Raw genomic sequence first — 13880 nt, 5'->3', positions numbered from 1 at the left:
GTATAGCTAGCCAGGTATAGGTGCCTCCAAAATAGGAAGCCAGATATAGGTGCCCTAAGTCTAAGTAGCCAAGTATAGGTGCCCCCAGTGTAGTTAAGCAGGTATAGGTGTCCCCAATATAGGAAGCCAGGTATAGGTGCCCCCAGTATAAGTAGCCAAAATTAGGTGCCCCCAGTATTGATATCCAAGTATAGGTGCCCCCAGTATAGCTAGCCAGGTATAGGTGCCTCCAAAATAGGAAGCCAGATATAGGTGCCCTAAGTCTAAGTAGCCAAGTATAGGTGCCCCCAGTATAGGTAGCCAGGTATAGATGTCCCGAATATAGGAAGCCAGGTATAGGTGCCCCCAGTATAAGTAGCCAAAATTAGGTGCCCCCAGTATTGATATCCAAGTATAGGTGCCCCCAGTATAGCTAGCCAGGTTTCAGTGCCCCCAGTATAGCTAGCCAGGTATTGATGCCACAGTATAGGTAGCCAGTTATAGGTGTCCCCAGTAGACGTACCCAGGTATAGGTGCCCCAGGGTGGGAGGAGGTGGGTGACACTACAGGGGGTCAACATCATTCCGCCCTAGCTCTCCATGTGCCCCACTTCTGTCCACCCGCTGACCCCCCTAAAGAGTAACGTGCAGCGGAGCATTTTTGAATTAAATCACCTGCTCGCTTTCGTCATGCAGCTTCTCTCTGGCTGCCCAAGCTCTGTATGACACATGTAATCATGCGTAATAAGTAAAAAAGTTACTCGCGCTAAAAGTAAAACCTCTTTATTGATTCCAAATCTCAAACATCAAATCCTTTAGTACCATAAAACATGCCTTGCAACACACACTTCAGTCACTCACACTAATCGCAGAAGGGCCCTTCCAAAAAATATGAAAAATAAATAAAAAAAGATAAAAATATGAGACAACATTTTCCTTTATATAATCACATTTGATTAAAGTTCCATCAGATCCACATAAAATAAGGCCTCAATAGTGATTTCAGAGCCAATCCTATTTCCAGTACTAGGCACTATACAGTTCCGCAATAACTTTTCATTAATTCAGTTCTCTTTAAGCTGCAACAACTCACGTTTCCTTGATAATGCAGGCTTAGATTGGTGTCGGTCCTTCCCCGGCCCGTAATTTACTCACTGGTAACTTGAAGATTCAGGACAGACTTCAGTAATAGTTCATTCGTTACCTCCTGCTGTCAGCGTCTAACGGCGGCATACGTCACTTCCGGTTGTAAAATCCAGAGTTCTGCTCGCCGCACATCTGCTCAGCTGGTATCAGCTCCCTGCTTAACTTCGGTGACGTCACCTCCAACCACTAGAACTTTGTATTGCTGGTAGCTGGTTGTACTCTTGATTTGCAGTAACCTGCCACAAAAGACCCAGAACTTGGTTTGCCGCTTAGCGACCAGCAATACAAAGTTCCAGTGGTTGGAGGTGACATCAACGAAGTTAAGCAGGGAGCTGATACCAGCTGAGTGGATGTGTGGCGAGCAGAACTCTTGCAGGGGAACAGGAAGTAGAGAGGAGCTTGCCACTGGAGTGCATGTGCGTTGCAATTAGCCCTGTGACCCCTACCATTGCAGGGAGGCCCACAGGTCTTGAGGTCTCCTCCTCCTCCCTCTCCCCATTTTTAAGTGCAGCCAATTAGCATAAACCCCCTTGTTTGCTCACAAAAACCATGTGCAGGAGCATGTGTTATTTTTTACTGCTTGCAGATGCTGCTCCACAGCAGAACACTCTCTGCTGCCATTCACTGGCTCCCGATCATGTGTCCTGCATGGGGTTAAGGGACCAGGGGGGCCCCAAGCTATCATTTTTGCAGGGGGGCCCTATTAAGTCTAGTTACGCCCCTGCTGGTGTGGATGCAGGTGGGACACAACTGACCACAAGACAGGTAACCTGCAGAAGCTAAAAGAAGAAGAATAAAAGTCCAAAAGCACCTGTTACATTTGATATCTCTCCTTCGGAACATGGGACACAATCATAACAGCATCTATATATACTAGGAGCTGGAACTTTTCTATTCCCAGGCAAACAGTCATCAGAGCATTGAGATCTTGGTATCTAGACAAAGGGAAATGTATGTTAAATTAGTATCTGACAATATATTAAATATGTTAAATCCCCATTTTGTGGCATAATTCCTCCTTCCTGCTTCCCTATTGTTCATTAACAAGTGTTGGGGTTCTTAAAAGTTTTTGAATACATTAACTTTTCCTTTTAATAGCTTTGTCACATGACTTATGCTGTTGTGGCTCCTCATGGGATGACAGGTGAGCTCCCCTCTACACTATCCAGGAACCTACTTCTTGAAACCAAATACTGTCCGCAGTATCCAACACCAGAGGGGATCGCCTGATGACGGATACATGTGCTTGCCGGTTGCTTGAGCAACCGGCTGAAAAAGCACCAACCTCCTCCCACTAAATACTCACTGAGCCTCCAGTGATGTATTGTAGCCTTCTTGTTGCTCCTATCGGCTTTCTGGCATCCTCATTTCACAGAAGCCAGCTTGTCACCTGACCCAATGCTGGTGTACAGACACCAGAAGCCTGCAAGGAAACCTCTAGGAGCTATAGGAAGGCTACAAGATGTCACTGGAGGCTTGGTGAGTATTTTAATGCCTTCAAACACCCCTGAAAGCCCCTGAAACAAAGTCCCCATTATCCCCCCAGGCATGACGGTTAGTTGAGACTTCTGGCTGCCTGAGTTCCAGATAACGGAGACTTTGCTGTACTTGTCTCCAGGCTTTGCTCCTCTCCCTACATCCGAGTGGGTCGGAGTTTGAGAGGCTAATGAACCCTTTTCTAGAAGACAATGTTGAATGGAAGGGTTGTGGCAGTATGTACTATGCAGAGACGGGACAAGGTCTTCCAGCACCCAAGTGCGCCCCTCCATCCCTTCCACCCCAGCCATCACACACTAATTGCTATTAGATTATGTGATGCCCCAGGGCCCTCAACCCCCTAACACCATAAACTCCAGTTATGCAAAACAACTGGAGGGAACATGAAAAGTCTGGCACTATAGTGTTTATTTTCATCAAGTGGAAACAATGCAGCAAACAGCAATGTGCATGAATATCTTGCAGTGGATTGACATACAAAGTAGTAGTATTGCAAGTAAAAATAGCAAGTGCTGGAAGGCTGTACCTGGGTGTAGGGAGGTGGCAGGTGTGGACGCCAAAAGGTGCACGGCTTAATGACCGTTTCGCAGGGCAAAGTGCCTGGCTTCTTCTGAGGTGATGTGCACGGCAGGGATGCTCGCATACCCCTTTTTATTATTCGAGTTAGGTCGAATTCGAATAGTAAATTATTCGAGTTCGGTCGAATATTCGAGTCGAATATTTTTTACTATTCGATTCGACCTCGGAATTCGAGCTCACTATTCGAGTCGGTATTCGAGCTCATTATTCGAGCTGACTATTCGAATTGGCCTTAAATAGCTTCCAACACTTGTTTTGGGGGTGAATGATGCAAGAAACATCTTTTTTTTCCAAGTAACAACAGCAATTGATTATGTGGGGATATTTCTTTAAAAAAAAAAAGGAGGAAAGAGAAGTTGTGTCCAAAATTCTGTTCAGTACTGTATATACTTCTTCTTCTTCTTCTTCTTTATCTTCAATATCTTCATTTTCTTCTTTTTCATCTTCTTCTTCTTCGATATCTTCTTCTTCTTCTTCTTCTTCTTCTTCATCTTCTTCTTCTTCATCTTCTTCTTCATCATCTTCTTCTTCATCTTCTTCTTCTATATCTTCTTTTTCTATATCTTCTTTTTCTATATCTTCTTTTTCTATATCTTCTTCTTCTTCTTCTTCTTTTTGTATATCTTCTTATTATTATTATTTTTCTATTTCTTCTTCTTCTTCTTTTTCTATATCTTCTTCTTCTTCTCCTTCTTCTTCTTCTTCTTTTTCTATATCTTCTTCTTCTTCTATATCGTCTTCTTCTTCTTCACTTCTTTCTCTTCTATATATATATTTTTTTTAAAGAAATGCAGCTATTTTTGAGTGTAATAAATAGCTGGTGGCGCATGGTGGAAGCGCCATTGTATGTGCTCCCTGGCAGTGGAAACACACAGACAGCAGGAGGTAAATTCAGCAGCAGCAGCAGGAGGAGGATGATTGTGTGGCAGCAGGCAGTCAATGAGGCAGGCAGCGAGACATAATAGGCTGTGGTACCTAGCGGTGGTACCAGGCCGTAAATACACAGCATGAGGTTCCAGACAGCGGTCGTGAAGCCCACATCATGTCCAATTCACAACTGGGACAACACAGTTTTCAACCCAGGCACCTCAGAAAAATTAAACCTTTTTTTTATTATTGTTTTTTTTTTATTTTTTTTAAGGCAAATTAAACAGATAGCTATTGTTGGACCTAATAGCTGGTGGCAGAGTGGCAGCAGAAGGTAAACCTGTGTACCCTGGCGCTGGCAGTGGGAAACACAGACCGACAGCAGCAGCAGCAGGAGGAATGGAGGAGTAGTGTGAGTGTGGCAGCAGGTAGGCAGCGTGACATAATAGCCTTGGTACCTAGCGGTGATACCAGGGCTGTAAATAAACACAACAGGAGGTCCCAGTCAGCGGTTGTGCAGCCCACATCGTGTCCAATACACAAATGGGACAACACAGTTTTCAACCCGGGCACCTCAGAAAAATTAAGTGGCAGCAGAAGGTAAATCGGTGTACCCTGGCAGTGGGAAACACAGACAGACAGCAGAAGGGCAGTACACAGCAGACCACTGTAGGTGTAAAATGTGTGGCTACAGGCGACGTTATAGTCAAACTGAACCAGGCTGGCTTAGTGAGCAGGAGCCAGGAGGTGGTAAAGGGTGGTAAGGCATATTAACGATGGTTCCGGCAGCCAGTTCATGTCCCCCTCTCGCTGACAACAGGGGCCAGGAACTCGCCTTCCACCCACGGCTGGTTCATCTTGAGAAACGTCAGTCTGTCCACAGACTTGTGAGACAGATCTGAGCGTTTCTCGGTGACCACGCCACCAGCTGCACTGAAGTAGCGCTCGGACAGCACGCTGGAAGGGGAACAGGACAGCACTTCCAGGGCGTACTGCGCCAGCTCGCTCCAAATCTCCAGGCACTTGAACCAATACTCCATGGGATCAACAGGGGCATCGCTGTCAAGCCCGCTGTAGGACCCCATGTAGTCAGCCACCATGGGGGTCAGGCAATGGCTGTGAGCGGAGGAGGATGCTGCTGCATGCACCTCCTCTCTAGTCCCTGCTGGAGCCTCTACAGTCCTGTAGAGCTCGTTGCTGAGAGACAGCAGGTCTGTGGGGCACTTGCTGCTGGATGCAGGCACCTGCTGCTGCCTCTGTGCTGGCTGGACAGTGGGGGTGGAAGGCTGGGGGAAGGCTTCCTCCAAGCGCTCAACAAGGGCCTGCTGCAAGCTCTTTATTTGTTGTGCTGGGTCTTCTCCTGCAGGAGGCAGGAACTGGCTCAACTTCCCCTTGAGGCGTGGGCCAACATCATGCTGATCCAGATGTCCTCCCTCTGCTTCATCTGGATCACCCTGGGGTCCCTGCGCAGGCATGTCAGCATGTGCGCTGCCATTGGGAAGAGGCGGGCCACGTGTGCTGGCACATCGACGGCAGTGCTGTCCTCATCCTCCTCCTCTGCCGCCTCATCCTCTCTCCACCCCCGCACCAACTCAGCTGCACTGTGCTGATCCCCCTCATCAGCAGCAAGGTCAGGGACCTCCACCAAGTCCTCCTCCTCCTCCCCCTCAGAGGTGGACTGTGCAGCTGCATGCCGCTCCTGCTGGGCCAAGGCTGCCGCTCCCTGTTCCAGCAAAACATCGAGGGCCCTTTTCAGCAGACAAACCAGGGGCACCCACTCGCACACCATAGCATGGTCCCTGCTCACCATGTTGGTGGCCTGCAGAAAGGGAGCCAGCACTAAGCACACCTGCTGCATGTGCCCCCAGTCGTCATCGGGGACGATGGACGGGATGTTGCTGGTCTTGTCCCTTTTCTGAGCGGCGGACACAGTGGCCAGGGCAAGGTACTGGTTGACAGCGTGCTTCTGTTCAACCAGACGCTCCAACATCACCAGGGTGGAGTTCCAGCGAGTTGGAACGTCAAGGATCAGCCGATGGCATGGCAGCTCCAGCTCCTTTTGCACGTCTTCCAGGCTCGCAGAGGCTGCAGGCGAGCGCTGGAAGTGACGCACAACATTTCTTGCCGTTTCCAGCAGTTCGCCCATCCCCTGGTAGGTGCGCAAGAACTTCTGCACCACCAGGTTCAGCACGTGGGCAAGACAGGGGATGTGGATCAGGTTTCCCCTGTCGATTGCGGCAACCAGATTGGCCCCATTGTCGGCCACCACCTCTCCGACTCTGAGGCCTCTGGGGGTCAGCCAAATCCTCTCCTGCTCCTGGAGTTTGGCCAACACATGGGTTGCCGTCAGTTTGGTCTTCCCAAGGCTGACCAACTGCAGCAGCGCTTGGCAGTGGCGTGGCTTCACGCTGCTGCTGAGGCGGGGGGTTTGGCTAGGTGTGCCGGAGGATGGCAGAGGATCGGAGGAACCTGCTGCAGTTCCCCTGACCCTGCGGGGTGGCACCACCCACTATGTTGCTGCTGTGCCCGCTGCTGCTCTCCCATCCTCACTCCCTTCCACCAAGCTGACCCAGTGGACAGTGAAGGACAGGTAGCGGCCTGTCCTGAAGCGGCTGCTCCAGGAGTCCATGGTGACGTGGACCCTTTCACCAACTGCGTGTTCCAGCCCTCGCTCCACATTGGCCATCACAAAGCGGTGCAGTGCAGGCATGACCTGGCGGGCGAAGAAGTGTCTGCTGGGGAGCTGCCAGTCTGGGGCTGCACAAGCAAGCAGCGCACGCATGTCGCTCCCCTCCTGCACAAGCGTGTACGGCAGGAGTTGGGAGCACATGGCCCATGCCAGCAAGCCGTTCAGCTGCCGCACGCGACGGCTGCTGGGAGGCAGAGCCCTAACCACCCCCTGGAAGGACTCGCTCAAAAGGCTCTGGCGTCGCCTTTTGCTAGCACGGGAATCAGCGGAGACAGCAGAGGAGGCCACTGAGGACAGGCTGCCAGAACAGGCCTCAGTGTCGGCGGCAGGAGTTGCAGAGGGGGGAGGAGCAGTGCGTTTCCGCACTCCTGCTGGTGGTGCTGGAGGAGCAGGAGGGTAGGTGGCTGCTGTTGCTGCTGCTGCTGCTGAAGGCTGTGCAGTGCTGGGTGTGGTGCCACTGCCAGCACCAGATGCCTTCAGCCTCTTGAACTCCTCATGCTGGTGGTAATGTTTAGCAGCAAGATGGTTGATAAGAGAGCTGGTGCTGAACTTTAACCACTTGAGGACCGTGGGCTTTACCCCCTTAAGGACCGGCCACTTTTTTTCCATTCAGACCACTGCAGCTTTCACGGTTTATTGCTCGCTCATACAACCTACCACCTAAATGAATTTTGGCTCCTTTTCTTGTCACTAATAAAGCTTTCTTTTGGTGCTATTTGATTGCTCCTGCGATTTTTACTTTTTATTATATTCATCAAAAAAGACATGAATTTTGGCAAAAAAATGATTTTTTTAACTTTCTGTGCTGACATTTTTCAAATAAAGTAAAATTTCTGTATACATGCAGCGCGAAAAATGTGGACAAACATGTTTTTGATAAAAAAAAAAACCCATTCAGTGTATATTTATTGGTTTGGGTAAAAGTTATAGCCTTTACAAACTATGGTGCAAAAAGTGAATTTTCCCATTTTCAAGCATCTATGACTTTTCTGACCACCTGACATGTTTCATGAGGGGCTAGAATTCCAGGATAGTATAAATACCCCCCAAATTACCCAATTTTGGAAAGAAGACATCCCAAAGTATTAACTGAGAGGCATAGTGAGTTCATAGAAGATATTAATTTTTGTCACAAGTAAGCGGAAAAAAAGAAAAAGTTTCCATATCTTCTAACTTGCGAAAAAATGAAATCTGCCACGGACTCACCATGCCTCTCTCTGAATACCTTGCAGTGTCTACTTTCCAAAATGGGGTCATTTGTGGGGTGTGTTTACTGTCCTCGCATTTTGGGGGTGCTAATTTGTAAGCACCCCTGTAAAGCCTAAAGGTGCTCATTGGACTTTGGGCCCCTTAGCGCAGTTAGGCTGCAAAAAAGTGCCACACATGTGGTATTGCCGTACTCAGGAGAAGTAGTATAATATGTTTTGGGGTGTATTTTTACACATACCGATGCTGGGTGGGAGAAATATCTCTGTAAATGGCAATTTTTTAATTTTTTTTACACACAATTGTCCATTTACAGAGATCTTTCTTCCACTCATCATGGGTATGTGTAAAAATACACATTACACTACTTCTCCTGAGTACGGCGATACCACATGATTGGCACTTTTTTGCAGCCTAACTGCGCTAAGGGGCCCAAAGTCCAATGAGTACCTTTAGGATTTCACAGGTCATTTTTGTTTCAAGACTACGCCTCATGGTTTATGGCCCCTAAAATGCCAGGGCAGTATAGGAACCCCACTAATGACCCCATTTTAGAAAGAAGACACCCCAAGGTATTCCGTTAGGAGTACGGTGAGTTCATAGAAGTTTTTATTTTTTTGTCACAAGTTAGCGGAAATTGATTTTAATTGTTTTTTTCACAAAGTGTCATTTTCCGCTAACTTGTGACAAAACATAAAATCTTCTATGAACTCAACATACTCCTAACGGAATACGTTTGGGTGTCTTCTTTCTAGAATGGGGTCATTTGTGGGGTTCTTATACTGCCCTGGCATTTTAGGGGCCCTAAACCGTGAGGAAAAATCAATTTCCGCTAACTTTTGACAAAAAATAAAATCTTCTATGAACTCGTCATACACCTAACAGAATACATTGGGGTGTCTTTTTTTCTAAAATGGGGTCAGTTTGTGGGGTTCCTATACCGCCCTGGCATTTTACGGGCCCAAAACCGTGAGTAGTCTGGAAACCAAATGTCTAAAAATGACTGTTCAGGGGTATAAGCATCTGCAAATTTTGATGACAGGTGGTCTATGAGGGGGCGAATTTTGTGGAACCGGTCATATGCAGGGTGGCCTTTTAGATGACAGGTTGTATTGGGCCTGATCTGATGGATAGGAGTGCTAGGGGGGTGACAGGAGGTGATTGATGGGTGTCTCAGGGGGTGCTTAGAGGGGAAAATAGATGCAATCAATGCACTGGGGAGGTGATCGGAAGGGGGTCTGAGGGGGATCTGAGGGTTTGGCCGAGTGATCAGGAGCCCACACGGGGCAAATTAGGGCCTGATCTGATGGGTAGGTGTGCTAGGGGGTGACAGGAGGTGATTGATGGGTGTCTCAAGGTGTGATTAGAGGGGGGAATAGATGCAAGCAATGCACTGGCGAGGTGATCAGGGCTGGGGCCTGAGGGCATTCTGAGGGTGTGGGCGGGTGATTGAGTGCCCTAGGGGCAGATAGGGGTCTAATCTGATAGGTAGCAGTGACAGGGGGTGATTGATGGGTAATTAGTGGGTGTTTAGGGTAGAGAACAGATATAAACACTGCACTTGGGAGGTGATCTGACGTCGGATCTGCGGGCGAACTATTGGTGTGGGTGGGTGATCAGATTGCCCGCAAGGGGCAGGTTAGGGGCTGATTGATGAATGGCAGTGCCAGGGGGTGATTGATGGGTGGCAGTGCATGGGGGTGATTGATGGGTGGCAGTGACAGGGGGTGATTGATGGGTGATTGACAGGTGATCAGTGGGTTATTACAGGGAAGCACAGATGTAAATATTGCACTGGCGAATTGATAAGGGGGGTCTGAGGGCAATCTGAGTGTGTAGGCGAGTGATTGGGTGCCCGCAAGGGGCAGATTAGGGTCTGATCTGATGGGTAACAGTGACAGGTGGTGATAGGGGGTGATTGATGGGTGATTGATGGGTAATTAGTGGGTGTTTAGGGTAGATAACAGATGTAAACACTGCACTTGGGAGGTGATCTGACGTTGGATCTGCGGGCGATCTAATGGTGTGGGTGGGTGATCAGATTGCCCGAAAGGGGCAGGTTAGGGGCAGATTGATGGGTGGCAGTGCCAGGGGGTGATTGATGGGTGGCAGTGACAGGGGGTGATTGATGGGTGATTGACAGGTGATTGAGAGGTGATCAGTGGGTTATTACAGGGAAGCACAGATGTAAATATTGCACTGACGAATTGATAAGGGGGGTCTGAGGGCAATCTGAGCATGTAGGTGGGTGATTGGGTGCCCGCAAGGGGCAGATTAGGGTCTGATCTGATGGGTAACAGTGACAGGTGGTGATAGGGGGTGATTGATGGGTGATTGATGGGTAATTAGTGGGTGTTTAGGGTAGATAACAGATGTAAACACTGCACTTGGGAGGTGATCTGATGTCAGATCTGCGGGCGATCTATTGGTGTGGGTGGGTGATCAGTTTGCCCGCAAGGGGCAGGTTAGGGGCTGATTGATGGGTGGCAGTGACAGGGGTGATTGATGGGTGGCAGTGACAGGGGGTGATTGATGGGTGATTGACAGGTGATCAGTGGGTTATTACAGGGAAGCACAGATGTAAATATTGCACTGGCGAATTGATAAGGGGGGTCTGAGGGCAATCTGAGCGTGTAGGCGGGAGATTGGGTGCCCGCAAGGGGCAGATTAGGGTCTGATCTGATGGGTAACAGTGACAGGTGGTGATAGGGGGTGATTGATGGGTGATTGATGGGTAATTAGTGGGTGTTTAGGGTAGATAACAGATGTAAACACTGCACTTGGGAGGTGATCTGACGTCGGATCTGCGGGCGATCTATTGGTGTGAGTGGGCGGTCAGATTGCCCGCAAGGGGCAGGTTAGGGGCTGATTGATGGGTGGCAGTGACAGGGGGTGATTGATGGGTGATTGATGGGTGATCAGGGGGATAGATGCATACAGTACACAAGGGGGGGGGGGTCTGGGGAGAATCTGAGGGGTGGGGTGGGGTGATCAGGAGGGGGCAGGGGGCAGGGGGGGGGGGATAAAAAAATAGCGTTTACAGATAGTGACAGGGAGTGATTGATGGGTGATTAGGGGGGTGATTGGGTGCAAACAGGGGTCTGGGGGGTGGGCAGGGGGGGGGTCTGAGGGGTGCTGTGGGCGATCTGGGGCAGGGGGGGGAGAAATCAGTGTGCTTGGGTGCGACATAGGGTGGCTGCAGCCTGCCCTGGTGGTCCCTCGGACATTGGGACCACCAGGGCAGGAGGCAGCCTGTATAATACAGTTTGTAAACATTACAAAGTGTATTATGCACTTTGTATGCGGCGATCGCGGGGTTAACATCCCGCCGGCGCTTCCATATGGCCAGCGGGATGTTGCGGCGGGTGAGCGGTGACAGGCGCCGGCGGAGGATCGCGTCACGGATGATGCGATCGCTCCGCCCATGCCCTTACAAGGACCACCGCCTCTGTGGGTGAGCTGGTCCTTGCGGGCTCCACTTCCCGGCCGCCCCTGTGCGTTAGGTGGTCGGGAAGTGGTTAAAGGGTCTGCACCTCTGCTCAACTTCCGCTGACAGTGGTTGCAAGTGGCGTACTTGCTGTGAACTGTGGGCATGGTGAAAAATTGCCAGATTAGTGACGTGAAAAACCCCCTATGGACTGGAGCCGCTGCTGCCTGTCTCCCTGTGGTGGTTGGGGGGGGGGGGCTTGGGTGCGGCTGGTGGTGGTACTGGCAGATGCTGCTGCTGCTGCTGCTGCTGAGCCTGAGACACCAGCAGGCTGTGGGACCTGCCTACTGCTGCCAATGCTTGCAATGATGCGCCTCCTTGCAAGGCCCACAAGCGCATCCTCCTCCTCCTCCTCAGAGCTGCTGATGATGACATCCCCAGGTGCTGGTGGTGGCACCCAGTCTTTGTCCGTCACCCTGTCATCATCATCATCCTCCCCCTCCTGAAACATGTCCTGCTGGGATGATGACCCCCCAAACACCTCTCCTGATGCATGGATGGGCTGCTTGACTGTCACCACAGTCTTGCTGTCCAATCCCTCCTCCCCCAAAGTGCCCATCAGCATCTCCTCCTCAAAATCGCCAACAACAGCAGACAATTCACTCATGATGCCTGGGGTCAAAAGACTGCTGAATGACAGGTCGCCAACTGACGGTGAACTGGCCTCCTCCCAAGGCCCTGCTGGGCGGCTGCTGCGAACAGGGGTGGTGGTGGTGAGGGTGGAGGCCTCGAATGCAGAGCTGATGGCGGACTGCTCATCCTCCGTCATCAGTTGCACCACAGTGGCTGCATCCTTTTCCTCAATGGGACGTTTCCGACCCAGCTGGAGGAAAATAGGAGCAGGTACTACACGCTGCTGCTGCTGTGTCTCTGCAGCGTGAGTTGCAGATGCTCCTGCTGGGCGCCCAAGGCGTCCACGGCCAGTGGCTATAGGCGGAATGTTAGCCACTGACGCAGCTGCTGCTGCTGCGGAACTGTGCATGGTGGCGCGGCTTGCCACAATGCTGCTCCCTCTCCTCCTGATTCCCTTGCTGCCCTTCCCCTTGCCCAAACCGCGCTGGCTGTCACTTCCAGACATCTTAGATGTTTTTAGCGTAAACAAAAAAGTTTTTTAAAAGGGCGGGTGAAAAAGTGGGGTACTTTAATGGAGCGGGTTGGTGGGTGAGGTGACACTAATCACTAAGTAATTAGATCGCTAAGTGATTACTAGTACAGTACAAATACAAAATACAATAATCAGTAATCAGTAAGTGTGAACAGTGAACAGTGAGTGTGTCCCCTAGTACACTAGTACAACTAGAAAATACAATAATCAGTAGTAATCAGATTCAGTAGAAGGAAATAGAGTGTGTGTACACTACAGACAGTGCACGCACACACACACGCAGGAGCTAGCCTATGAACAGTGACTGAGTGTCCCTAGTACAGTAAGTACAACTAGAAAATACAATAATCAGATTCAGTAGTAATCAGATGATTCAGTAGAAGGGAATAGAGTGTGTACTGTGTACACTACAGACAGTGCACGCACACACACATGCAGGAGCTATGAACAGTGACAGTGAGTGTCCCTAGTACAGTATAACTACAAAATACAATAATCACTCAGTAGTAAAAGACAAGACAGGGTAGAATACACAGCACAAACACAGGTATAGATGAGAAATAAACTAACAGAGAACAGGAGGACAGCTGCCCACACAGGCAAGGCCCTGAGGCCTAAAGCTCTAAGCTTGCCTGCAGCAGCAGCTGTCTCTATGTAACACACAAGCTACTAACTAAAATACAATCTCTATCTAGCTAACAACAATATAGGTGTGTATAGCAGGTGTATGTGAGCAAAAACGCTAGGTGATTGACCACAATAGAGCACTTGCTAAGCCAAAGCACAAAGGAGCAGATCTCTCTCTGTACAAGTCTCAGGCAAGGACGGAAAAACCTAACATGGCGGCCGCTATTTATAGGGTAGGGGCTGGCCAGGGTCCCCCTCTGTGATTGGCTGCCGTCAGAGGGCCTGGGAGCCCTCTGATTGGCTCTAAGGACATCAATCTGGGCTATGACGCTATTCGAGCTCGGTATTCGAGCTCGAATAGCGCTGTTTGCTCGAATAGCGCGAATAGTGAATGGGATATTCGAGTTCACTTGAATAGCCCATTCGAATAGCTGCAGCTATTCGAGCTCGAATACTGAGCTCGGATAGCTGAAAAAGAGCTCGAATATTCGAGCTACTCGAATATTCGAGCTCTGCTGAGCATCCCTGGTGCACGGTGTAGCTAGAACGAGAGCGGAACTAAGTACGCGTCCAGACGCGCACTTCCGGTCCGCTCGATAAGTCCGCCCCCTCTGTTATCATTGGTTAGGGCATATGCGTCCTAAGAGAGAGCGTAGGCGGGCGTGGCTAAGAAAACTGGTCACAAGTATGCGTCATTGG

General features: G+C 49.8%; 1 protein-coding gene across 1 annotated transcript in view; it reads right to left on the bottom strand.

Annotated features, from left to right (window-relative positions):
* Nucleotides 1–5167, bottom strand: part of LOC137537935 (vomeronasal type-2 receptor 26-like) — a 31196-nt gene extending 26029 nt beyond the window's left edge. The window contains exons 1-2 of the mRNA XM_068259864.1: nt 5048–5167; nt 1936–2059 (exon numbers count right to left, since the gene is read on the bottom strand). Coding sequence (XP_068115965.1) covers nt 1936–2059; nt 5048–5167 — 244 coding nt within the window. The remainder of the gene's footprint in view (nt 1–1935; nt 2060–5047) is intronic.
* Between the last annotated feature and the right edge of the window lie 8713 nt (nt 5168–13880).

Source organism: Hyperolius riggenbachi, chromosome 11 (assembly GCF_040937935.1).
Source record: "Hyperolius riggenbachi isolate aHypRig1 chromosome 11, aHypRig1.pri, whole genome shotgun sequence".
NCBI lineage: Eukaryota > Metazoa > Chordata > Amphibia > Anura > Hyperoliidae > Hyperolius > Hyperolius riggenbachi.
The sequence above is the reverse complement of the archived record's forward strand: the minus strand, read 5'-3'. Positions and strand labels throughout refer to the sequence as shown.